Source organism: Neomonachus schauinslandi, chromosome 5 (genome assembly GCF_002201575.2).
Source record: "Neomonachus schauinslandi chromosome 5, ASM220157v2, whole genome shotgun sequence".
Taxonomy (NCBI): Eukaryota; Metazoa; Chordata; class Mammalia; order Carnivora; family Phocidae; genus Neomonachus; species Neomonachus schauinslandi.
The window spans coordinates 144,353,801-144,377,528 of record NC_058407.1 but is presented as its reverse complement, the minus strand read 5'-3'; the positions used below and the strand labels follow the sequence as shown (position 1 = coordinate 144,377,528).

The 23,728-nt window shown below is 53.6% G+C and overlaps 2 protein-coding genes across 2 annotated transcripts in view; one reads left to right on the top strand and one right to left on the bottom strand.

The window, feature by feature from the left end:
- Positions 1 to 15,719, top strand: part of USP7 (ubiquitin specific peptidase 7) — a 65,649-nt gene extending 49,930 nt beyond the window's left edge. The window contains exons 12-31 of the mRNA XM_021698326.2: positions 2,442 to 2,551; positions 4,107 to 4,263; positions 5,315 to 5,459; positions 5,724 to 5,854; positions 6,707 to 6,841; positions 7,310 to 7,411; positions 7,574 to 7,679; positions 8,423 to 8,515; positions 8,605 to 8,672; positions 9,019 to 9,119; positions 9,952 to 10,105; positions 10,853 to 10,920; positions 11,403 to 11,511; positions 11,599 to 11,676; positions 12,369 to 12,469; positions 13,277 to 13,376; positions 14,281 to 14,400; positions 14,588 to 14,659; positions 14,800 to 14,890; positions 15,103 to 15,719. Of these exons, the coding sequence (XP_021554001.1) occupies positions 2,442 to 2,551; positions 4,107 to 4,263; positions 5,315 to 5,459; positions 5,724 to 5,854; positions 6,707 to 6,841; positions 7,310 to 7,411; positions 7,574 to 7,679; positions 8,423 to 8,515; positions 8,605 to 8,672; positions 9,019 to 9,119; positions 9,952 to 10,105; positions 10,853 to 10,920; positions 11,403 to 11,511; positions 11,599 to 11,676; positions 12,369 to 12,469; positions 13,277 to 13,376; positions 14,281 to 14,400; positions 14,588 to 14,659; positions 14,800 to 14,890; positions 15,103 to 15,209 (2,148 nt within the window). The 3' untranslated portion in view covers positions 15,210 to 15,719. The remainder of the gene's footprint in view (positions 1 to 2,441; positions 2,552 to 4,106; positions 4,264 to 5,314; positions 5,460 to 5,723; positions 5,855 to 6,706; positions 6,842 to 7,309; positions 7,412 to 7,573; positions 7,680 to 8,422; positions 8,516 to 8,604; positions 8,673 to 9,018; positions 9,120 to 9,951; positions 10,106 to 10,852; positions 10,921 to 11,402; positions 11,512 to 11,598; positions 11,677 to 12,368; positions 12,470 to 13,276; positions 13,377 to 14,280; positions 14,401 to 14,587; positions 14,660 to 14,799; positions 14,891 to 15,102) is intronic.
- Positions 15,720 to 21,403: 5,684 nt separating this feature from the next.
- Positions 21,404 to 23,018, bottom strand: LITAFD (LITAF domain containing). The gene is made up of 3 exons (XM_044915068.1): positions 23,007 to 23,018; positions 21,644 to 21,788; positions 21,404 to 21,512 (listed from the first exon to the last, which is right to left on the bottom strand). The coding sequence occupies exons 2-3, from the start codon at positions 21,763 to 21,765 to the stop codon at positions 21,404 to 21,406; spliced, it is 231 nt and encodes a 76-aa protein (XP_044771003.1). The 5' UTR covers positions 21,766 to 21,788; positions 23,007 to 23,018.
- Between the last annotated feature and the right edge of the window lie 710 nt (positions 23,019 to 23,728).

The following is a 23,728-nucleotide window of genomic DNA, read 5'->3' as shown; positions in this document are numbered from 1 at the left end:
CTCCACGGCATCCAGGACCCTGCTCCTCGCCTCACTGGTTTCCACTGGAGCTTTTCCTCAGCTTCTAGTTGCAGTAGAAGTTTGTTCTTTCTTGGACTTTGGGCTCATGGGTGGTTTGCGCTTTGGCGTGTGTGTGTGTGTGTGTGTGTGTGTGTGAGAGAGAGAGAGAGAGAGAGAGAGAGAGAGATGGGGTTAGTTTTCTAAAGGATCTAAAGGATCATGACTTGTAGAACGAGGAGTGCATTTTCTGTTGCTTGTTCTGTGAATATGTGGTGTCCCTGATTGTTTTCCACAAAGCCCCGCGGGGACTCTAAGCTTCTGGCAGAGCACCAAGCACTGTGGACAAGTGACTGGTCAGTCCGTGGCCGGGTGGAGAGACACGGACTGTGGCATGTTCCTGGCTGCCGGTCAGTAAGTGGGTCAGTAGCATCTTCACGGATGCAGCGTCCAGAGTCTGTGTTGGACTCATAACCTGGACACATGGGCTCAGCCATTTTATGATTTCCCACACCATCCTGTGTTTACCAAGCTGGCTACCTTAGAATTCATGGTGCTGGTGTGCCCACGTTTCAGTGAGCCGCAGATCTGCTCTTCTGCTTGGTCAGGCCGCTCAGGATGCTGCGTTGTGGATCAGAAAGTCACTTTGCAAGCATGTGACTAGATGTGCTTAGGAAACAGTCAACTCACAAGAATTTCCCTTGTCCACACTGGATGGTTTGGGGTCTGGGTGAGCAGAGTATGTGTTTTAGAATCATAGCCTCAATGGACTGTGGTAGAGAAACAATTCTTTTATTGTTCTTTTAAGTTATATCAAAACCATGCCGTTCCTTTGTATGGCAGGTTCCTTGGGTTTTCATTTTTCTTTCCAGAGATACTTTGTCATCTTAGGCACGCTAATGCGACATCAGAGAGCCTTGTCTTGTGGCTTGTCACAGGCACAGTGCCTCGGCTGGACGTACCCGGCCCCAGAAGGAAGGTCTGAATCAGAAGCTGAGCTGTGTTGAGAGCCCGGTGGTCTGGTAGTGGTGGGGTTGGGCAGAGGCTTATTTTCGTGAGGAAACCAGAGGCGGCTGAGGTGGGGCCAGGCGTGTGGGAGCTGTGGAGTTGGGCCCCCTCCCCCGAGGAGGCCTTGTTGAGAAGTGGGGCACGTCCCGCTGCACCGAGGCCGCGTTGCTGATGTGAGGGTCTTGCTGCTATCGAGTGAGGACAGTGTTCAGAAGTGGTTTGGAGTGTAAGCGCTGAGTGCGTGCTGTGCATCACGTGCTCTGAAGTGAACGTGCTCCGAGAGCAGGGGCAGGAAGCTGCTGACCGGTTGCCGTCCCGCCCCGTGCCTGTGAGCAGCCACACTTGTTGTGGCCAGGTGTCTGTAAGCACGCCTGATCTCGCCTCCCTGCAGTCCCCGGCGTCTGCCTTTCCAGTGCATGGTTTTCTGTGTTTTTCCATATTTCCTATCGTGTTTAATGACTATAACATACCAGCAAGTGATTAAGCCCTAATTTACTTAGCTGTTCCTCTGTCGTTGGGCATCAGAATATAATCCAGAGTAAATCGCTCACACACAAGCTCTTGCAGCAAACCTGAGAAAGAGCTAAGCAGAACATTTTACTTTATTTTTTATTTTTTTAAAGATTTTATTTATTTATTTGACAGAGACACAGTGAGAGCAGGAACACAAGCAGGGGGAGTGGGAGAGGGAGAGGGAGAACCCGCTGAGCAGGGAGCCCGATGCGGGGCTCGATCCCAGGACCCTGGGACCATGACCTGAGCGGAAGGCAGCCGCTTAACGACTGAGCCACCCAGGCGCCCCTGACTTTATTTTTTAGTTGAAGTGTCGTTGACGTTTGCGGTATTACACTTGCTTCAGGCGTGCCGCGTAGTGATGTCGTGTTCACATACATCATGAAGTGCTCACTACAGAGTTCGCATGGTGCTGCTGACTCTGTCCCTACACGTACTTTGTATCTGTGACCTGTTTTGTAACTGGAAGTTTGTATCTCTTGATACCCCTCATCTGTTTCGCCCCTCCCCCACCCCTGCCCGCTGACAACCACCAGGTTTTCTCTGTTTGAGCTTGGTTCTCTTCTTTTGTCTTTGTGTGTGTGCATTTAAGATTTTATTTGTCAGAGCGAGGGAGGGGGTGGAGAACGTGCAAGCTGGGGGAAGGGGAAGGGAGAGGGAGTTTCAAGCAGACTCTGCTCTGAGTTTGGAGCCCAACGGGGGCTTGATCTCACCCCTGAGATCATGACCTGAGTGAAACCAAGAGTCAGATGCTTAACCAACTGAGCCACCCGTGAGCCTGTTTCTTAAACAACATTTTAAAAGCACCCCAGCTGGATACCTACCCTTCCTCTCCCACCAGATCTCTCCAACCGCTATTGCTGTCCTTGCTTCAGGGACTAAGTAGGGCTGAACTAAACTTGCATTTCTTTTTCAATGTTCAGGAAGCAGAGAAAGGTGTGAAATTCCTAACTTTGCCACCAGTGTTACATCTACAGCTGATGAGATTTATGTATGACCCTCAGACGGACCAAAATATCAAGATCAATGATAGGTAATTTATAGTGGGATGTGAAAGTTAAGATTGAATCATCGCCTGACTTGGGGGTCAGTCTTAGCGCTTTGTTTTAGTCTTTTTATATTTTCAGTCCATCTCTGATGTACTTAGGTCTCTCTCTTGCCTCACTGTCCCAAGAATAATGGTTTTAAAGGGATAATTTCCCTTACGAGATTTCAGAGGCTGTTCCTCCCATTGCTCCCTCTTAGGGAACCCCAGCCCCCTCCACACTGGGGCAGATGGAGGTCTGAGGGGAGAGGGCTTTCTGCTCCACCTGTTTTGCACTCACCAGAATGCCGCTGTTAACCTCAGGAGTGGAATTTGATGTTGCTGTATTTGTTTAAATACAATCCTCCAATATTTTGTAGTCTCTCAGTTGGTATTCTAGAATGTGTTGGAATTTTCAGGAAGATGATGTAGATGTATGTGTGTGCCTTATTCTAGGTGTTTTCCCCGTTCTTAAAATGCCAGATAAAAAGAATGATAGTAAATACTACTTTACCTGGTTTAGAATACAGAACTTTGGTACTGGTTAGTTTGGGCACAGGATAGAGGTTGGTTAGTCACCCATCAAACTTGAGGGAGAATGGACCCAGTCAAATTATTTGCCACCAGCCGGGTCTTTGCTCTTTCATTCTTGCCCATCGCTCTGGAATCTGTATGAAACAGTCTCCACCAGACCTCACAGATTGGCGTCCCGCAGACCAAGGCCAGTCTGCCGGTGTGTTTTGTTGGGTCCCACCTTGCTTTTGTTTCTGTTTTTATTGGCATTAGTTGCCAACATTAAAAAACAACAACAACCCCCCCCCCCCCGCCAAAAAAAACCCCATCAGATTTCACGTAAAAGCCCAGATTTCTGGCATCCTTTAGGAATTCTGAACATTTGGCAGCGCAGCCAGGATTGCTGAGGGCGGCACTGGGCTGGTGCTGGGGCGGCTGCCCCTTCAGACTCTCTGAGTTCGCTCTCCGAGTCCTCGATCACCTGCCTCTCAAGGCATTGCTGATTAATTTCGACCATGTTGTTAAAATGTTTATGGACCCAGTCATTTAAAAGCAAATCAAGTTCAGGATGTCTTTAGAAATCATGGGGTGTAGGGGATCCTTGCTTACATGTCTTCGTTGTTCAGATCCGATTTCCTGTGTTTCTCAGACGTACAGTATATGCTCTGTTCTAAGTTCTGGACAGCCAGAATTATTCATTAATAACATTTGGAATTACCCACATCCTAGAAGAGTCACGGTGTACATCTATCACTGGCTGTTGTGTAATATCCTGAATTTGAAATTCTGTCAAGCATCATCTCAGTGCATTTAGAGCATTTTCCTCCTACCTAGCTTCAAATTTTTTACTGCTGTCTGAATAATTAACTTGTTCTAATGAATGGGAGCTGCCTCCGAAGTGTTCATGGGGTCTCCCAAGTCACATTGATACTTGGCTTTCCAAATGAAGATGAGCCAATAAATTAGAACGTCTAGCAATAAATAAAGTTTACCTTTAAACTATTTCACGTGTGAATGAAACCTGGATTTCTTTAAAAATGTTTTTTAATAGGTTTGAATTCCCAGAACAGTTACCACTCGATGAATTTTTGCAAAAAACAGATCCTAAGGACCCTGCAAATTATATTCTTCATGCAGTCCTGGTTCACAGTGGAGATAATCATGGTGGACATTATGTGGTTTATCTAAACCCCAAAGGGGATGGCAAAGTAAGTGCTGGGCAGGGGTGGAGTCGGATGTGATGGTGTGTAGGGCATTCACCCTGGCACTCAGCTTCACCTTAGCCCGGTCCTGCCCGATGGCCTGGATAGCAAAAGATCCCCCCCCCCGGGCTCTGATTTCTCTCTGTGCTCTCATGCATTACTTGCTGATACTTTAAAGGTGAATAGTAAATTAGCGATTATACTGTATTATGTGTCTCTTTATCAGTATTGAGCGTTGAACCTTGATCCCTTTGTATGTAAAGTGAGGCACCTATTTCCCACTTAAGAGCACCAGCAGAGTCGTTATCCACGGCCGGGGAGGCAGTGCTGGGGGCACGTCATTCTGCAGGCCTGGTTGTCCGCGCTCTGTGACCCTCCGTCTGCCCCAGGTTTGCGTGGATCTGCTCTCCCGTAGTCCCCAGGGGACGAGGGTCTCCTCGGGCTCTGTGTCCAGGACTGTAGGGCCAGTGAGGAACAGCGCAGAGGCCGAGCCCACCTCGCTCGAGCTGAGGAGATTTGGTGGAGGGACCCACATAGCACCAGACCACGGTGAACCTTTCACTGTAAGATTTAAGTGCCGTTGAAAGTGACTCGATCCACAATGAAGAGATTGGAAGATAAGTATAATGTACAACTCTGCTGACTTTTTAAAGTCAGGCCCTCACTTGCTGTGAGACTATGTCATGAGATAGGATCAAATGTCCCCATTTAATTTTATAACTGTACCATAAAACTTCGATTTTACTAGCAGCGTAGGTGTGCCCTGTATGGTTTTCTCAAATGTGTAAAGAGTTGTACTGTCAGTCGATTGAATGTAAATTGAAGTGGGCTGTTGGAGTGTAAGGATTGCCAACAGACGCGCCTTCACAGCCCGCCCCCTACCCCGCCTACCCCGAATGCGGGCCCGAGTCGGCTGGGGTGCCGGGGAGCTTGGTGAGAGGCCGGCTTACCTGACGCGGTGCCCCGGGGCCGGCACATCCGCAGATGACTCGTTTTAGGAGAACACCGCCTCTTTGTGTGCTTCATCTCTGCCGCGTCTCCTTGCTTTCCTTGTCAGTGGTGTAAATTTGACGACGACGTGGTGTCCAGGTGTACGAAGGAGGAGGCCATCGAGCACAACTACGGGGGCCACGACGACGACCTGTCCGTGCGGCATTGCACCAACGCGTACATGCTGGTGTACATCAGGGAGTCCAAGCTCAGTGAGTAGCGCCGCTCGCTCGGCTCCGCGCTGCAGGCCAGAGTCCCCGATCCCTGGGTGCTGCCCAGCTCTACTGGCTGTCCCCACGCGGTCGCGGTCTTGGCTCGCACGGCCCTGGTCCCCGCACCTCCAGGGGACTCGCGGTCCTAAGTAGTTTAACTCGAATAAGATTGCTGTATTGACAACCACATGGCATTGGGGCCTTCTGAGGAGGGAAGCAGAGAACCTGCACACAGGTGAGCGAGAAGGCACGTTTGTCGTGCAGGTGAGGTTTTACAAGCGGTCACTGACCACGACATCCCTCAGCAGTTAGTAGAGCGACTCCAGGAGGAGAAAAGGATCGAGGCCCAGAAGCGGAAGGAGCGGCAGGAAGCCCACCTCTACATGCAAGTGCAGGTCAGCCTTGCTTCTGCGGCGTCGCTGCCCCCGTGGCGGGGGCTTGCTCCCTGAGCATTTGTGACTGAGGGGCCGCTCAGGGGAAGGGCCCCCAGACTGAGCCACGCTCTCTCAGCGTGGGCATGGAGGAGCTCAGAGGGGGAGGGCCCCTGGAGGGGGGCGTGGGAGGGCGAGCTCGCGGTGGGAGGTGGCGCTCCAGGCCATGGAGAGGCGTCACCGGTGATGGGGAAGGAAGGAGAGCTGGACGGGGAAGTGAACTTCCAGAAGGTTTGGGTTTATGGTTCGGTTGCTCTGTTGGGAAGTGGGTGCTGCTTTCAGCAGGTTGGTTGCCTGGGAAGAGGAGCTAGCTTGGCGTCCTGGCTGGGCCCGGGCTGTATCCAGAGCCCGCCACACAGTGGGCTTCCAGCTCGCCCTCCAGGGAAGGGGTGGGGGTGTGTGGAGGTGCAGGTGTTTGTACCTTTTTTTTTTTTTTTTTTAAGATTTTATTTATTTGCGAGAGAGAGAGAGAGAGCACAAGCAGGGAGGGCAGGGAGAAGCAGGTTCCCTGCTGAGCAGGGAGCGCAGTGCAGGGCTCGATCCCAGGACCCCGGGATCATGACCTGAGCCGAAGGCAGACGCTTAACCGACGGAGCCACCGAGACATCCGTGTTTGTACTTTCTAACTAAACACCTGATTTCATCCTTTGTCATCTTGATACTTTTCTCTTTGGGTCTCTGGAAGAATGGTCATTGAAGCCAGAGACTAACTCTTTTTAGCTTGTTACTGTTGAAACTTTGTTTTGCTTGGAGTGGTCTCACGGCATCTCTGCGTCTGTTAGAAACTCTGTTGTGTGTTTTCTTGTGTACTTTCAGATAGTTGCAGAGGACCAGTTTTGTGGCCACCAAGGAAATGATATGTACGATGAAGAAAAGGTGAAATACACTGTATTCAAAGTATTGAAAAACTCCTCACTGGCTGAATTTGTCCAGAACCTCTCTCAGACCATGGTGAGTGCCAGCCCTTCTGGGGATGGTTGTTTTCATCTCCAGGTTCTGTCTGCCTTCCTCACTAACTGGACGAGCTGGGAGCGGGCATTTGAGCCCAGGTGTCCCGGGAACCCTGGAAGCGGGGGGGCTCTCTCTTGTCCGCATCAGCAGGGAGAGCTCAAACTATCATTTTGTTTCTTCTTATCCTAGAATCATTTACATTCATACGGAATTAAAGTATGAGCTGATTTTTTTTTTTTATTAAGGTTTGATTTATTTATTTGACAGAGAGAGACAGCGAGAGAGGGAACACAAGCAGGGGGAGTTGGGAGAGAGCGAAGCAGGCTTCCCGCCGAGCAGGGAGCCCGATGTGGGGCTTGATCCCAGCGCCCCGGGATCATGACCTGAGCCGAAGGCAGACACTTAACGATTGAGCCACCCAGGCGCCCCTGATTTTGTTTTAATTAATTTAGTGTTAATTTTTTTCAGGGATTTCCACAAGATCAGATTCGATTATGGCCCATGCAGGCAAGGAGCAATGGAACCAAACGGCCAGCAATGTTGGATAACGAGGCGGACGGCAACAAGACGGTGAGGGCGTGTGAGGGTGGCGGGCGCCGCGCACCTTGGTCAGAGTCGCTCTGCGCCGCTGTCGCTTGTCTGCCTCTGGCCCGCTGAGCGGCAGGCAGCCGTGCTCTTCACTCTCACTTAGCCCCGGAAATACTCTAACACCAGCATCTCTTTTGGAAATAGATGATTGAGCTGAGTGATAATGAAAACCCGTGGACGATATTCCTGGAAACCGTTGATCCGGAGCTGGCTGCCAGTGGGGCCACGTTACCCAAGTTTGATAAAGATCGTAAGTGCCCCCGGGGCAGCAGAGCTGGGGCCCAGGACCAGCGTCCAGACACACACGGGCTTAGCATGCTTCCCTTGCCAAGAGGTCCGGTTCCAGAAATGCCCCTGAACCCCTTTCCGTGTTGAGGCTTCTTGGCGAAGCTGGGCGGGCCTGACTGGCTGCCGGTGGCGAGCAGGCCGCGGCCGTGCTGAGTCCGTGTGGTTCGCCGCGCGCCTCACAGGGGCCCACAGAGCCGGGCTGCAGACCCTCCCTGCCCAGGGCCGGGTAGTAAGTGTCTCACGCCTGTGGGCCGTTGGCGGCCTCTACCGCCCGAAAGCGGGTGCAGAAATTCAGCAACGAACAGGTTGGCCGTCTGCTGGCACAACTCTGCCAAAACAGGTGGGTCAGAGTCTGCTGACGGTCGCTCTAAAATGGTCAGTTCTTACTGCTGTAAAGACACACAATATTAGCATTTTCTCATGGCAACACTCAGCTAGCTGGTTAGTACCTATCCTTGAAAATAAGATGCCTCGTAAGTTCACTGCCCTTGGTCCCATCCTCACTGCCTCGGATTACTGTTGCCCGGGGGCCCGACGTGCCAAATGATGCTGTTCTCCTAGGGTCAGTCAGCGTTTTGATGAACCTCACCTGACACGGTAGCTTTTGGGTGCCAGACGCTGTCACTTGGTTGCCTACTATTAATATTTTTAGGACATTGTCCCAAGTGTTAAGATCCTAACAAAACCTGTTTGTTAACCTTGTAGATGATGTCATGCTATTTTTGAAGATGTATGATCCCAAAACACGGAGCTTGAATTACTGTGGGCACATCTACACACCAATATCCTGTAAAATACGTAAGTCCTATTGCCCTCACCGTTGGAGTTGGTTTTGCTAAAGTCTTGGTCCGTTACAGCTCCGGATTCTTTGTTTTTCTCGAACGCAGGTGACTTGCTCCCGGTTATGTGTGACAGAGCAGGATTTATCCAAGATACTAGCCTTATCCTCTATGAGGTTAGGATGGCTTGTTTTTCTGTAATCAGTGTATCGTTTGTGGTTTGGGGAGGGCTTTTCTTGTTTGTTTTGCTAGCCCTGACTTCCTTGTTGTGTGCAGTCTGCAGCTAAGTGGTGGGGGCCCCGGGTGGTGTCTAGTGGAGGGTCACGTTTGTAGATGTCTGATTTTTCCTCATTCGGGCTCGGTGATCATTACGTCTTTGTGGATAGTAACGTTCCCATTAGCACTCTCATTAGAAACGTAGGGCCGAGAGAACAGAATTCTCGGGGAGAACATCTGTGGCGTCTGGTTGTATTAAACGTTAGGCAGACGTTCCCCGGTAACCATTCATCTCTCTTACTGTAGGAAGTTAAACCGAATTTAACAGAGAGAATTCAGGATTATGACGTGTCTCTTGATAAAGCCCTCGATGAACTAATGGATGGTGACATTATAGTCTTCCAGAAGTAAGTACTTTTTGAAGGACTGTTTCACGTAGTACTAAGAGTGAGTTTCCCCATAAGCCCCAGAAGCAGGAAACAAAACTGTGTCAAGACGCTGAGTTAGATTTTGTTTAAGTAGCTGAGAATGTTGACAGAAGTCGGCCTCTCCCGGTTTGGGGATCGTGGGCAGTGAACCTTTTGCTCATGTAACGAATGGTCTCATTTCCTAAGAATCCATGATGAGCACGGCAGCTCTTAGTGGGGTGGCAGAAGTCCTTCCAACAGTAGCAGGCTGGTTTTTCTTCCCCTCAGCATGAGCATCCCTGGCACACACCTGCATAGGCAGTTCGTTTAGGGCCCGTCGGACCAGCAGGTCCTTGCCTGGGCTCTTGCAGAAGCCACCTGGCCGTGGCGGGCTTGAGCACTGGTGATGGGGCCCCCGAGAGCAGGGGTTGGCAGACTTGTGTTTGGAGGACCAGGTAGTAAATATCTGCTGCCTTAGCAGGGAGGTGGTCGCCTGCCAGCTCGGGGTCAGAGAGTGGGCTCTGCCGTGAGGCCCGTCATGCCGAGTCCTTCCCTGTGTATAAAACGGGAGGACATGGTTTCGTGCCCTCGTCAGGATGCGAAGCAGGGGGCGGTTCGCACTAGCACGTGGGAGCCTCCGAGCACAGCTCCTGTGTGTGGTGGCCTTTCCTTAACTGTCCTGGCTACGGACTCGCTGGGACAGACTCCCGGCATCCACACTCTTAGTCCGTGTCACTGTGGGTTCAGAGGTGATGCCTTTTTTTTTTAATAACCATTATGCCTGGCCTGGACTTCGATTCAGTCTGCAATCTGTTTCTTTCTCTCCCCGCAGGGATGACCCTGAAAATGATAACAGTGAATTACCCACTGCAAAAGAATATTTCAGAGACCTCTATCACCGTGTTGATGTCATTTTCTGTGATAAAACGATCCCTAATGATCCTGGATTTGTGGTTACATTATCAAACCGAATGAATTATTTTCAGGTATTTGACAAATGGTCTTTCCCCTTCAGATTCTATACCAGAGAGACCAAGTTCTTAAAAAGGAAGGGTTGCTGAAGAGAGAGAAGCTGATGGGTTTGGTTCTGGAGGAGGGTGACGGCCCCGTTGTCTGAGCGGTTCTTGAGGGGATTGGTGCTGGTGCTGCCCCCTCCCACCCCCACCTCATCCACCCCGGCATGATTTGGTTTCAGAGATGATAGTTTTTACAGCAGCTTTGCTTCAATTACAACTTGCCATTGGAAAATAAACCTGTAGACCTCACCGTTAAAAGTGAGAAACGCTTGGGGCACCTGGCTGGCTGGCTGGGTGGGAGAGTGTGTGGCTGTTGATTTCAGGGTTGTGAGTTGGAGCCCTACATTGTGTGTAGAGTTTGCTTAGGTAAATAATCTTTAAAACGAAAGGTGGGGCACCTGGGTGGCTCAGTCGGTGAGGTGTCTGTCTCTTGATCTCAGCTCGAGTCGTGTGTTCAGGCTACTTTAAAAAAAAAAGGCAAAAAACCCTTTAACAGGTGATTTCACTGATGTGCCGCCCCCATGGAGCATACACTGGGGAGTATAGTTTATTCTCAGTCGGTGGTAGATTTTTAGGCCATGTAAATTCAGGCTATTCATTTCACATTTCTTTAAGAATATTCGGTAAATAGTTAATGGTAGAGTTTATAAGCAAATTTCAGTTCACTCCCCAACATGGGCCTTCTTTTCTGACTTTGGGTCCCTTCCCTCCTCCCAGGTTGCAAAGACAGTGGCCCAGAGGCTCAACACTGACCCCATGTTGCTCCAGTTTTTCAAGTCTCAAGGGTAAGGCGCTCCCCGGCCCCTTGCTGTTTGGTCTGTACTGCATGCCCTCCATAATTGATCTTGACATCGTGGAACTAATTTTAATAATAGCTGGCTGCAGCATCTGACAGGCCACCGCTTAGTTTCCGATACAGAGTCGTCACCACGCACATCCTGCCCACACTGCTCCCAGATGTCCGAGTAGTTGGCAGTCTGCCTCATCTAGAGCCAGACTTGTTTAGATACATCACCAACACCTCTCCCGAGCATCCAGCCGGGGCCACCCCAGCCAGGCTCGCACGTGCCCTGTCCCCATTGCTGAGAGCACATGTGGGACCACCAGGGGGACTAAGGGCTCGGAAAACAGGAGTATGGAGGGAAGCCCTGTGCCAGGCCCACAGTTTGAATCTAGGCGTACGGGCAGTGGTTTGTGTTTATGCTAACTCACGGATATTTGTTTTAGGCAAATAAGTCATTTGTTTATATGCTGTTTTCTTGTGCAGTTATAGGGACGGCCCAGGTAACCCTCTTAGACATAATTATGAAGGGACTTTAAGAGATCTCCTACAGTTCTTCAAGCCTAGACAACCTAAGAAACTTTACTATCAGCAGGTATGAGTTCGAATTCATGTAACCGTGGGTCATAAGGAGGTTTGGGTTTTGTGGAGACATATCTGATAGTCTCTCTTTTCTCAATAGCTTAAGATGAAAATCACAGACTTTGAAAACAGACGAAGTTTTAAGTGTATTTGGTTAAACAGCCAGTTTAGGGAAGAGGTACGTGCTTTTTAATGATACGAGTTTTTATTCTCATTGGTGTGTGTTTAGTGTTTGTCTAGCTCTTGAAAACTAAAACAACGAAATAAAGGTGTTAGAGGCCCTCTGTCTCCCTCTTGCCACCACCACTGCTTCTGAACCATCTCTGCCTCTGCCTGGCTCTCTGGGCTCTAGCGGCAGGCCTGAGGGCAGGGTGGGTGCTGCCCGCCCACTTAGGTGGTGGTTCTAGAAAAGTCTTCCCTGCTTGCACCCTAGTGTTTCGCCTTTGTAGCTCTGCCGGTTTTAAGGAAAATGCTCACCGTGTGCCATAAAACATGCTCATCTGGGTGGAATTGACAGGCTGACATCCTCAAGTCCAGCCCTGGTTGTTGTCTCGGCTGACACTGTCCTCTTGTCACTTTGCTGAGAGAGCCGGCTAGGAGCTGGCCTTCTGTGGGAGAGTTTGCCGAGAAGCTGTCCTGTAAACGGCAACCTTTTGGCATCAAAGTGGCATTTCTAAAACTCCCCTGCAGGCCTGGGCTGGGGCCGGGGGTCCAAGTTGACGCATCAGGGGCCCTCAGACTGGGGGCGTCGGTGATGTGGTGGGGAGCTAGGGACAACTGAAAATCCCTTGCAGGTTTTTCCCCTCTTCCAGCATCGAGGATGTGCTCGAGCAGACCCCTTACGTTTTCTTTCATCTTGTCATTTCCTAGGAAATCACGCTATATCCCGATAAGCATGGGTGTGTCCGGGACCTGCTGGAAGAATGTAAAAAGGCTGTTGAGCTTGGGGAGAAGGCGTCAGGGAAACTTAGGCAAGTATTTCCTGCAGCTGGGGGAGGCCTGCGCCCTGCGGCCGTGTTCCCGGGACCGTGCAGCAGAGTGGCAGACCGGCTCTCCGCCCGGCTTTTGTGGCGGTTTATAAATATTTCACAATTGAGCCATGTTTTTTTTCTTCTTGCCCTGTCTCCTGACTGTTACTAAGCTGTAGAAAGATGAGATTCGGGTAGAAAAGTCACCCACAGTAAAGAGAGGACTCAAAATGGAGCATCAGCTGAAACGGCAGAAATCCAGGTTGCTCTTGGTTGCAGTGGAGAAATCCAGGTGCTTCTGATCCATGAGGCTGATACTCCGGCTGCAGACAGAAGCCCCAGACTTGACGGGCAGTGTTTGTTTCAGGGTCGGGCCTTCTCATCCCCGTGCCCTGCTGCCCGCTCATAGGACAAAACAAGCCTTGGGGCTCTTTGCTTTCCGGAATGCGTGCTCTGTGATATCAATAAAAGAATGCGATCTCTATTCTCTAAAGAGTGCACGAGAAAAACACCACAGGTCCTGCCCAGCTGGGAACCATTGTGGACACGATGTACACAGTTCTTGGAGACTTGGTTTCCCCTCCATCCCTGTGCCCACACGGGGCCGCGTGGCCTCAGACTGCAGGGGCCGTCGACGGGGCCTCTGTTCCTCCCCGAGGATGCCCTCTTTGGGCCTTTCAGCTCTCTGAAGAAGAAAATAAGCAAATATAGATAGCTTTATAATAAAGAGTTTCTTTTTAGGAAGCTACTTACCCGTCCTTTTTTCTCACACGAATTGATGTAGTTCATTTCCCCCCTTGTTTTGTGCAGGCTGCTAGAAATCGTAAGCTACAAGATTATTGGTGTGCACCAAGAAGATGAACTGTTAGAATGCTTATCTCCGGCGACGAGTAGAACGTTTCGAATAGAGGTAACCGGCCCTCCCTTGTGGGCGCCCTGGCCGGTGCGATGGCCACCCGCCTCTCTCCTCAGATAGCCCTGACTTGCGGACATGGCCTAAGTGTTGTGTAGGATACCAGTAGATGTGATCCCTGCAGTTAATTTTACTCTTACACATTTTGAGGAATTAATACTTTATTGAAATCTTCCTCTGCAAGCACATCAGGTGTGTCGGGTTGAGCGGCATGAGGCCCGCTGACAGCGCTGCTCGACCTTGCCCGCCATCCGTCACACAGCATGCCGGCCTGCTCTGCTGAAACCTGCCTGACCCCCCCTGCCCCTGCCACAGCGTCCTCCTTGCTCTGGGTCTGACTGCGGAGGTCCCCATATACGTAGGATCGCAGAGGACTTGTCCTCGGGAGTGAGTTCTAAACATGGGCCACCAAGCAAGTCTGGTTAGAAGCTGTGGCTCCCTGTTGATTGAGGAGTGTTTGAAATTTCCAGTTACTAGACTAGTACATCATTTGGTCTCCAGAAACACAGAGTTTCCTTTAAAAATGCAGATACCTGGGGCGCCTGGGTGGCTCAGTCATTAAGCGTCTGCCTTCGGCTCAGGTCATGATCCCGGAGTCCTGGGATCGAGCCCCGCATCGGGCTCCCTGCTCGGTGGGAAGCCTGCTCCTCCCTCTCCCACTCCCCCCTGCTTGTGTTCCCTCTCTTGCTGTGTCTTTCTCTGTCAAAAAATAAATAAAAAAATCTTCAAAAAAAAAAAAAATGCAGATACCTTCCAACTCGGAGCTCTCCTCATTCTAACAAGACCCAAACCTGGCGTCACCCACAGTGACGCCACGTTGGAGCATCGAGTCAGAAGCACATGCGGAGTTTGTTTGCATAGACCGCGTTGCTCAGCTCTGTGTATCTCCTTCTGTCCCTAGGAAATACCTTTGGACCAGGTGGACATAGACAAGGAGAATGAGATGCTCGTCACCGTGGCGCACTTCCACAAAGAGGTGTTTGGGACGTTCGGGATTCCATTTTTGCTGAGGATACACCAGGTGAGGGTGTTTGGTAATAGGTCGAGTATCCTCCGTCTCGTAGTGCTTTGGGATTCGTGCTGCTGAATCTGGGCTCCTCTGGGCTGGTGATGAGCTTTGGTGGTGTCCACGGGGGCCACGAGGGGCCGCCGCCACGGAGGGGCGCACACAGATGAGTGTGCACACACGTGTCCTTTACCGTTCGTAGGGCGAGCATTTCAGAGAAGTCATGAAACGGATTCAGAGTCTGCTAGACATCCAGGAAAAGGAGTTTGAGAAGGTACACACGTCTTGGGCACTTGTGAGGGATGTCGGGCAGCACCCCGAAACCTTGGCTCAGGAAGCAGCCGAGACTGTGGTCAGAGGTGTGCGTTCGCTCGTGCCCAGAGTTCACGGAGGAGGGGCCCTTCTGTCTTTCAGTTTAAATTTGCCATTGTGATGATGGGCCGACACCAGTACATAAACGAGGATGAGTATGAAGTGAACTTGAAAGACTTTGAGCCCCAGCCTGGTAAGCCCGCCCCGGGTTCCAGGGGCGTCTGTGAAGCAGGGAGGAACAGTGTGTGACCAGGGTTGAGACGTCGGTGGCCTGGTCCGTGAGGGTGGGCGGTGCTTGGCTCCGAGTCCCAGCTTCCCGGTAGCCACACCTCAGGTCAGCCACTGGCCCTGGGCTTCTGGGACTTGCTCTCCGTCCCGTCTCAGCTGTGTCTCTCTCTCCACCAGGTAACATGTCTCATCCTCGGCCTTGGCTAGGGCTCGACCACTTCAACAAAGCCCCAAAGAGGAGTCGCTACACTTACCTGGAAAAGGCCATTAAAATCCATAACTGACTTCCTTACCCAGTGTGTGCAAGGCGAGGGGCCGTGCGTGGGTGTGTGCCCCTTTTTAACAGCCTAGAACTTTGGTACACGTGCACTCTATCCGAAGTCTTCAGCAAGGGAATTTGCTGCTGATGTTAATTTTATTTTGTTGAGGCTGTTCAGTTTGGCTTCTCTGTATCTATTGACTGCCCTTTTTGAGCAAAATGAAGGTGTTTTTATAAAGCTTGGATGCCAATGAGAGTTATTTTATGGTAACCACAGTGCAAGGCGACGGCCAGCATTGCGGGGGAGAAGAGGTGAGGGCCGTGAGGCTCTGGCGAGAGGCCTCTGGTCTGTTCCTAGCCGGCGGAGGCCACCTGGCTGCCTTCCTAGGGTCGCGGTCACCAGCCCCACGGCTGGTCTTGTGTGTAGGCTCGTCTGACATATTTTCCTCTCAGTTCTACTTGCCATGACCTTTTGTGCATCTGTAAAGGCAAAACAGAGAAACTCACAACCTAATAAATAGTGCTCTTTCCTTCACTGCGTGTACTGTCCCCCTTCCTCGGTCCTCCTCCCGCTGCCTGGGTCTCAGTAAACGTGTCTCACCCTTGCCAGTCACCACCGTTCCACAGCCTGCTCGCAACGTGGAGGCACTGAATACAAATACGGGCCTGCCAGGCGGTTCGGGGTCTTTTTTTTTCAATTGAAAACACTGTCCAATGCACTTAAGGTGTATCTGCTGCCTCTCGGCAGACCTAACGATCTCACCCACTCAATACAGGCAGGTGAAGCAGTTACCAGTAGAATTTCTTCGAAACAGAACAGATGGAAGGAGAAAAGGAGAGCCTTTTAGCAAAGAGGGCATGCTCACTAGTGGTCAGTAAGCTGTTGACTTTGTAAAAAAGGTAAAAAAATAAAAAAAAAAAAGAAATGAAATTGTATATTTAATGAATGAACATGTAAAATTCGCCACTGGGAGGAGGTGACTTTGTTGGGTGCATCTAAGTGACTCTCACTGATGTTGATATTCATTGTGTGTAGTTTTATTTCAGTCCCAGCCTTGTTTCCTTTTATTTTGGAGCTAATGCCGGCTGCGTGTCTAGTTTTGAGTGCAGTAAAATAGAATCAGCAGATCACACTTATTTTTCATCCTTTTCCAGGATTTTTGTTTGTTTCTGTAGCAGCAATGTACACCAACTCTTCCTGTATATTGCCTTTTTGCTGGAAAATGTTGTATGTTGAATAAAATTTTCTATAAAAACTATAAATCAGTGAGTGACGTGGAGGTCGAGGGAGGTCTGTGTCCCCTCTGCTGGTCGTGTTGCTCTCGGACGGTCCTGGTTTCCTGGGGGTTTTGGGATTTTGCTTCTTCCTAGTTCCGTTTAAGCTCAAGCAAGAGGAGGTTTTCTAGGAGGAAGCCGGGCATGCAGGAGGGGGCTGGAAACACTACGGGAACAGTGGGAGGTGCTGCCCAGGGGAGCCGTGTGCGGCTCACTGCCCAGGCCCACTGTGCCACCCCACGTGGGTTCCTGGGCTCTGGGCTGGTCTCTGCTGCGGAAGGACTTCGTTTCCAGGTTTCCACGGCCCCGCGTGTGCCTTCGTTCCCCAAGAGCTGCCTCCCGGGGCGTGTGGGCGGCATGTTGCAGGGGTGCCCTCCATGCCCGAGCCCTTCTGCTGGAGGAGCAGGAGGTACGGGCAGGCCAGAGAGGATCTTTTTCTGCGTGTTTGACTTTGGGCATTACACGGTCGATCTCGTGTTTCCGCTTTGGCTGTGGGTCGGTTCTCGTTGGGTAGCTGGCACAGCGTTCTCCCTGAAGGTACCAAGTGACTGTACGGAAGCCTGATGGTGTGGACGTGTTCTGCGTTTACTTTTTCATTCCGTCCCAGCTGTGGGGTTGAGCGTCTGAATTCGTAGAATGTTTCTTGGGGTACGGGGTGGAACTGCCTTTAGCTCATTCTAAACCCCGAGGACTTTCCCATCTGTTGGCGGCCGTCAGAGTCCCCAGACGGAGTCCCTTGGGAAGCATGCTGTAACAGGACTGTGACCTGCACGTGGGCGCCGTGGGCGGAGAAAAGGCGGGAAGTGCCTTCCCGTGGGGGCAGTGGGGGCATCTTTGGAACGCGTTGCTGGCCTTTCTCGGAGCTCCAAGGCGGCAGTCTCGGGGACCACCACTTCCGCAGGAAGGGGCGTGTGTTGCTACGGTGGTGAACGGCAGGGTCTGCGTGTGTGCCGCTGGGAGGTGCGGCTTTGGTGCGGAACGAAGCGCCAGGGTGAGGCGCCCTGACCCCAGGTGGGCGATCGGTGCCTGACGGTGGTGAGCGGGGGACAGACAGTGGCATCTCAGGACCGTGTCTTCCCAGGCAGGCCTCAGCCAGGGCTTTCCCGCCGCCCGGGGACGGAGACCCGTGAGGACGTTGCCGAAGTGCCCGGTGCGAACACGCAGTGTGGGCGGGGCAGGCGCTGGCTGCGGGGGCCTGTGTGCGGCTCCAGGGCGGCTCCGCTCGGCCCCGCTGCTTGTCTGGGGGCCGCCACCCACCATACGGCACGCGGGGGAGCCGGGGTTCCAGCAGAACTTGATCAAACCGGGCAAAAGTGGTCAGAGCTCACCGACCCTGACGGGGGGGTGGGGGTGGGTGTGGGTGTGGGGGTGTGGGTGTGGGTGTGGTGGGCCCACGCGGGAGAGGCTGCCCGAGAACACCTGTGGCGCCAGGCACGGCTCCTCACGGACACCCTGGGCGCCCGTGTCAGAGCTCCTCGGGTGTTGCGCAAGGGGCTGAGAGTGGTTTTAATTTAACTTAAATCGCAACAAGGGGCTAACCTCTACAAGGTTGGAAAAGGCCGGTCTTTGTTTTTTTAGATTTTATTGGACAGAGCGAGAGAGCACAAGCAGGGGGAGCAGAAGGAGAGGGGAGAAGCAGGCTCCCCGCTGAGCAGGGGCTCCATCCCAGGACCCCAGGATGACGACGTGAGCTGAAGGCAGACGCTTAACTGAGCCACCCAGGTGTCGTGGAAACGGCCGTTCTAACCAGACTTTCCCCATGTTCTGGGTTGTTCCAGCAATTAGCTCATTTGGAGCCTCAACTTAAGACCTAAAACACTAGTGGGTTTGCCTGACCTTTTCATGAAAGAGCCTTCCAGAGCTTTCGTGTACTGGATGGGAGCAAAATTAAATAACAATAGCAAGGCTTCGCGAGGTCCTTTGCCTTGCCAGTGGGGAACAGGAACTTGTGCAGACTAACCCTTCCCCGCCTTTCTCTTGGAGGGAGGCTTTGAAGCCAGGCCTGTGGGGGATTTTCAGAGGGCTCAGAGCAAAACTGCAGGGAGGATCCCTACGCATCTGCCCTCCGAACCGCCAGTGGATGGATCCAGGAGTGGGCATGCAGGTGTTCACACCACGATCTGGCCTGAGTTGATACAGACTCGAAGATGTGATAAAATGGGGCGCCTGGGTGGCTCAGTCGTTAAGCGTCTCCCTTCGGCTCAGGTCACGATCCCGGGGTCCTGGGATCGAGCCCCACGTCGGGCTCTCTGCTCAGCAGGGAGTCTGCTTCTCCCTCTGCCTTCAGCCCCCACTGCTTGTGCCCTCTCTCTCTCATAAATGAATCTTTAAAAGGAAAATGTGTTAAAATGTTGGGAGGGGAAAGTACACTCAGAGCCCCCGAGGTGCTTACCCATCCCCTTCCTCACCAGTGAAGAGCCGGTCCCTTCAGGCTCCTTTCTGCAAAGTCAGCCTCGCGGGGGGCAGGCGGCAGAGACGGGCTTCAGCGCCCACAGGCCCTCACCGTCCTCGCCTCTGCACACACCGCACGGCTCGGCCTGGGTGCCCACAGCTCCCCGCGGTGGCTCGGCTTGCATGAGCGCTCCTGGATGTGGCGGGGCCCCCATGCCGATAGAGGCCCGCTAGCCCCGTAGGCCGCCTGTCCCGGCCGGCAGCACACCCTCCGGCCTGCACCCATGCTACGGGGCGGGGGGGCCCTGTCCCTCCTCTGGGCTTGGGCCATGCTTGGGGGAGAGAGTAGCTAAGACGGCTGTGGAGCACGCGGGGCTGCACCAGGTTGTGCCACTTGGCTGGGCTCTCGGCCTCCCACTTCCCAGGTGCTCCCAGCCGGCCACCCGGGGTGGAAGGAGCAGGGCTGTTCCCGTTTGCTGGTGAGGAGGGCTTGCAGGATCCCAAGGCGGGGGCTCCCTCTGAGCCCCGGGCCCTTGTGGCCACGCTGCCCAGGTGGCCCTCAGGGAAAGGTGCGCACCGGGAGGAGGCGGCCGCGACCCCCCAGCCCGACTCTAGTGAGGTCTTGGGACAGGACCACCGAGGCCCCCTCAGGGTGGGGCCCCACGTCAAGGCAGTGAGGAGGCCCTGGGATCGTGGGCACGGTAGGGAGTGGTGGGGCTGAGCCCCACGGACAGCAATTAGCCCAACCGTTGCTGGAGGAGGGGTCCGTGCAGCTGGACCTTCAGAGGTTTTAAAAAGTCGAAGTCCGGATTTTCATTGTGAATCTCCTGATCTTTAAGTCCACGAATGACATTTTCTTACACTGGGCAGTCAGAAAGGCCCGGGGACTGACTGATGGGCTCACGGCTGGGTGCTGGCCAGAGCTCTGCGGAACCTCGGGGGCCCACAGCCTCAGAAGGGTAGGGTGACAGCTGAACCAGGCCAGGGAAGGACCCCGAACCCCGGCGCCCTGGGGCATCGGAGCAATGCGGCGTGCCCCGTGACAAGTACCTGTCCGAGGACGGCGCACTCCTGTCTGTGGCCCCATCTGGGAATCCCAGTCAAAACCAGTGAACTGCGTGCTAGGAGCATGGAACCCAGATAAGGCCCTTGAGGTGAGTTCTGCAGATCCATCCGCTTCCAGCTCAAGACTGGCCTTGGCCTCGTCAGCAGAGCCAGACTGTCCCCACATGGCCTGGGCACCTCTGCACAGGCGTGGAGCTCCTCCAAGCCCAAGATTGGCGCAGTCCCAGTGAAGACGTCTGCTGTGTGCTGGTGGCCGGCAGGCCTGCCCTGGCCCCGCTCACTTCCTTCCCTTGCTGTAATTGTGTCCCGCTATGGCTGAGACGGCGCCGAGCCCAGGTGGGCGGCCCATCTCCCTGAGTTCACCCGGCGCCCCCACCCCGTCCTGATGAGATGGGTCCCTAGGTACTGAGTGCCCACTGTAGGTTGGGTGCTCCAGGGAGACAGGCCCTGGTTTCTGCAGCTGCTGGGTACTGGGGCGGGGGGCCCTCCTGCCCGGGCTTCCGCAGCTATGGGGTGGGGGCACGCTGCCCTCCCGGGGTGGGGGAGGGGAATGCCGAGGAGCATCACAGGAAATGTAGTTCCTTTTTTTTTTTTTAAATTTTTAACCCAGTTTCTTTTCTTTCCTGCCCCCTAATTCACCCACTTCCTTTCCCTTCTATAGGAAATTCATTTTCCTTGAAAAGATGGGTGAATAACATTTATTTTGCTAAATAAAATTTCCTCGGGGGGGGGGGGGCACCTGGCTGGCTCAGCCGGAAGAGCATGATCTCAGGGTTCTGAGCTGGAGCTCCACATCAGATGTAGAGATTAATTAAAAACCTTTAAAAAAAAAACCCCAAAAAACCCCAGGGCGCCTGGATGGCTCAGTTGGTTGAGCGACTGCCTTCGGCTCAGGTCATGATCCTGGGGTCCCGGGATCGAGTCCCACATCGGGCTCCCTGCTCAGCGGGCGGTCTGCTTCTCCCTCTGACCCTCTCCCCTCTCGTGCTCTCATTCTCTCAAATAAATAAAATCTTTAAAAAAAAAAAAAAAACCCCAAACCAAAAGCTCTCCCTTGGTTGTGCCCCCGGGTTTCCCTATAGGCTCTCCCCAGCCCCACCCCATCCCCTGCAGACCCTGTGTTACCCAGAGGGTATTCTGTTCACCAGCTTGGGGCCTTCGCTGTCCTAAGCATTTGCTTAAGCCCCGCAGATCTGTGAGGCCGTGGATACCGGGGAGTGAGGCGTGTCTCCCCCCCCACCCCCCCCGCCCTGGGCTGGAGGTGCCCAAGCTTGAGCTGATGGGAGGGAGCCAGGAAGGGAGGAGTTAACTGCACTCAGGTTTCTGAGGGGTCAGAAGGGGGGCGGGGTACCACGTCCCCCCTTCATTTCCCCATGGCTGCCTGAGCCCTCAGTGCTAGCCCTGCCCTCCCTGGGCCAGGAGGGACCCCAGCAGGACAGACGTGGGCACACACACAGGGCACTTAATGGACATTTATTTCGCGGACGTTCACAGGCGATGGTAGCGGAAGAGCTCTTGCCGGCACACGGGGCACGTGTGCTTCACGTCCATCAAACTGTCCACACAGAAGGGGAGGAAGCAGCATCCCAGGACGCACCTGCAGCCTCAGGAGAGCGGAGTGTGGGGGTCAGCCCTGAGGTTCCCCCGGGGGGCCCCCTCTGTCCTTGCTCCTGCCTGGCCGCTCCCCCCCAGCGGGCCCCTGCAGAGGTGAAGGCGGGGGGCACTCACCCAAACACAAAGAGGCTGGTACACAACAGCCAGGTGAGAACCCCTGGGACCGGGCTGGTCACTGTGACGATGTAGTTCCCACAGTAGCGACATATGGACCGTATGGGGGTGGCAGACCCCATCCTAGGCAAGCTGGTGAACACTGCTGGGGGCGGGGGATGGCAGCTCAGACCCTGGCCCCTTCCCCGCCCTCCCGGTGTCCACCACTGGCTGGGCCCTACTGTGTGTTCTCCATGCTCCCCTGCGCATCAGGTCCCCCTGGGGGGGGAGCTCCGACTTCCCCTCACAGTCCCATTTCCCACCACCCACTGCCACTAGCCTTTAGGACCCAGGGTCCTCCCTCCGTCAAGACACCCTGTCTCCCCTGGCCAGGACACCCAGGGAATTGGGGAGCATCTCTGGGTTGGAACTGGGCCCCTACAAATCAGCGAGTCCTCCAGGATAGCGTGCTCGTCTGTCCCCTTCCCGGGGTGTCCATGACAGGGCCGAATCCCCGCCCTGGGTAAAAAGCTCCGACACCTTGGTGAAGCATGGTGGGAAAGCAACAAAACCGAAAACCCACCTGTTGGCGTTCTCGTGTCTTCCTCTTGCATTTGCACAGTGGGGCCAAAATATGTGTTTAGCTATTTAAACACCACAGCCATTTCTACCATCTTGGGTGTGCGGAGAAAGGAGGACTCTGGTGGTGGCTGAGTTTGTTAAAACAGTCCCAGCGAGCTTTATGTTCTGGCCGAGGCCTCGGGGTCTGGTCTGGATAGGCTGTCTGGCGCTTATGGCCTTGGGGTGTGCCAATCCCTTTGGGGTCGGGGGTGAGGGGGAGCAGGGATCTGGAGCCCCAGAACCTTGGCAGGCAGGGGTGCAGACTCCCTGGGTGAGCAGGGAGCTAAGGCAAGAACTGTGTGGCTTATATGGGCGTCCCCAATGGTGTCTCCGGCTATGAGGGGGGTCTTCTTCATCCTGCCCACTGGCAACGTACAGCCCAGCCCTGCAGCGCTCGACCCTTGGAGACCTCTGAAGTGTCCTCAGTTCCCTGGCACCCTTGTGAACCTGGGTGGCGGGGGGTGGGGGGCTGCTTTCCCCTCCTCCCGTTGGGGGTGGTGCATGGCGGAGTAGGGAATGGAGTTCACCAGGATTTCACTCCCAAAGCCTTCCCTGAGCGCCCACCATGGACCAGCCCCCTCCACCACTGATTTCCCGTCAGAGACGGGGCAGCACCAGCCAGCTTGGGGGTCACACAGCAGTGGGGTCCGTGGAGAAGGGCTTTCAGAGGAGGTGCTGTTGGGGCAGAGTCCTGGCGAGTGGTCAGGGTGGTCTGAGCCTGAGCCCAGGAAAACGAGGAGGGGAGGGGGATAGAGGTACTCACCTGGCTGAGCCCCCGGGGGGCCTTGGATGTACATCGGGGGAAGAACTGGAGTTCCTGGAGGCGGAGGAAGAGGAGGAGGCTCTTTGGGAGAGAGGAAGGAAACACACTCTCAGATCCCACGGCTTGCTCCGTGCCAGGCGCCGAGCTGACAGTGTGGCCAGCCTGAGGGTGTCACCCACTTTACAGGAGGGCAGGCTGAGGCCTGGAGGAATGAATGTGAGTGGCTGAGGTTTGAACCCAGACATTTCTGGCTCCAAATGTGTCCTCGTGTCCTAGGATGTACGAGCTTCCTGGACACACTGCCAGGAAGCTGAGGATACAAAAAGAGCATGGGGCCCATAATCTCTCTTTAAAAAACTTTGGAGGGGCACCTGGGTGGCTCAGTCGTTAAGCGTCTGCCTTCGGCTCAGGTCATGGTCCCAGGGTCCTGGAATCGAGCCCCGCATCGGGCTCCCTGCTCGGTGGGAAGCCTGCTTCTCCCTCTCCCTGCCGGTTCCCCCTGCTTGTGCTGTCAAATAAAATCTTTAAAAAACAGTATCTAGCATTTGTTATGTGCCAAACTCAGCTAAACCTTTGACATACCGCATTCCATTGACTCTTGCCAAAACACCAAAGAGGTAGCCATGTGGTATCATTCCAATTTTGCAGATGTGGAGACCAGACTCAGAGAGGTTAAGTAACTTGCCCGAGGTCGCCCCGTAGGTACAAAAGGTGAGGATGCC

What these genes read in the sequence shown, in the direction of transcription:
- LITAFD (XM_044915068.1), bottom strand. Translation starts at nt 21,765, where the DNA reads ATGGGGTCTGCCACCCCCATACGGTCCATATGTCGCTACTGTGGGAAC. An exon ending in ACCAGCCTCTTTGTGTTTGG is followed by an intron (nt 21,513 to 21,643) that starts GTGAGTGCCCCC and finishes CTGAGGCTGCAG; the next exon opens with GTGCGTCCTGGGATGCTGCT.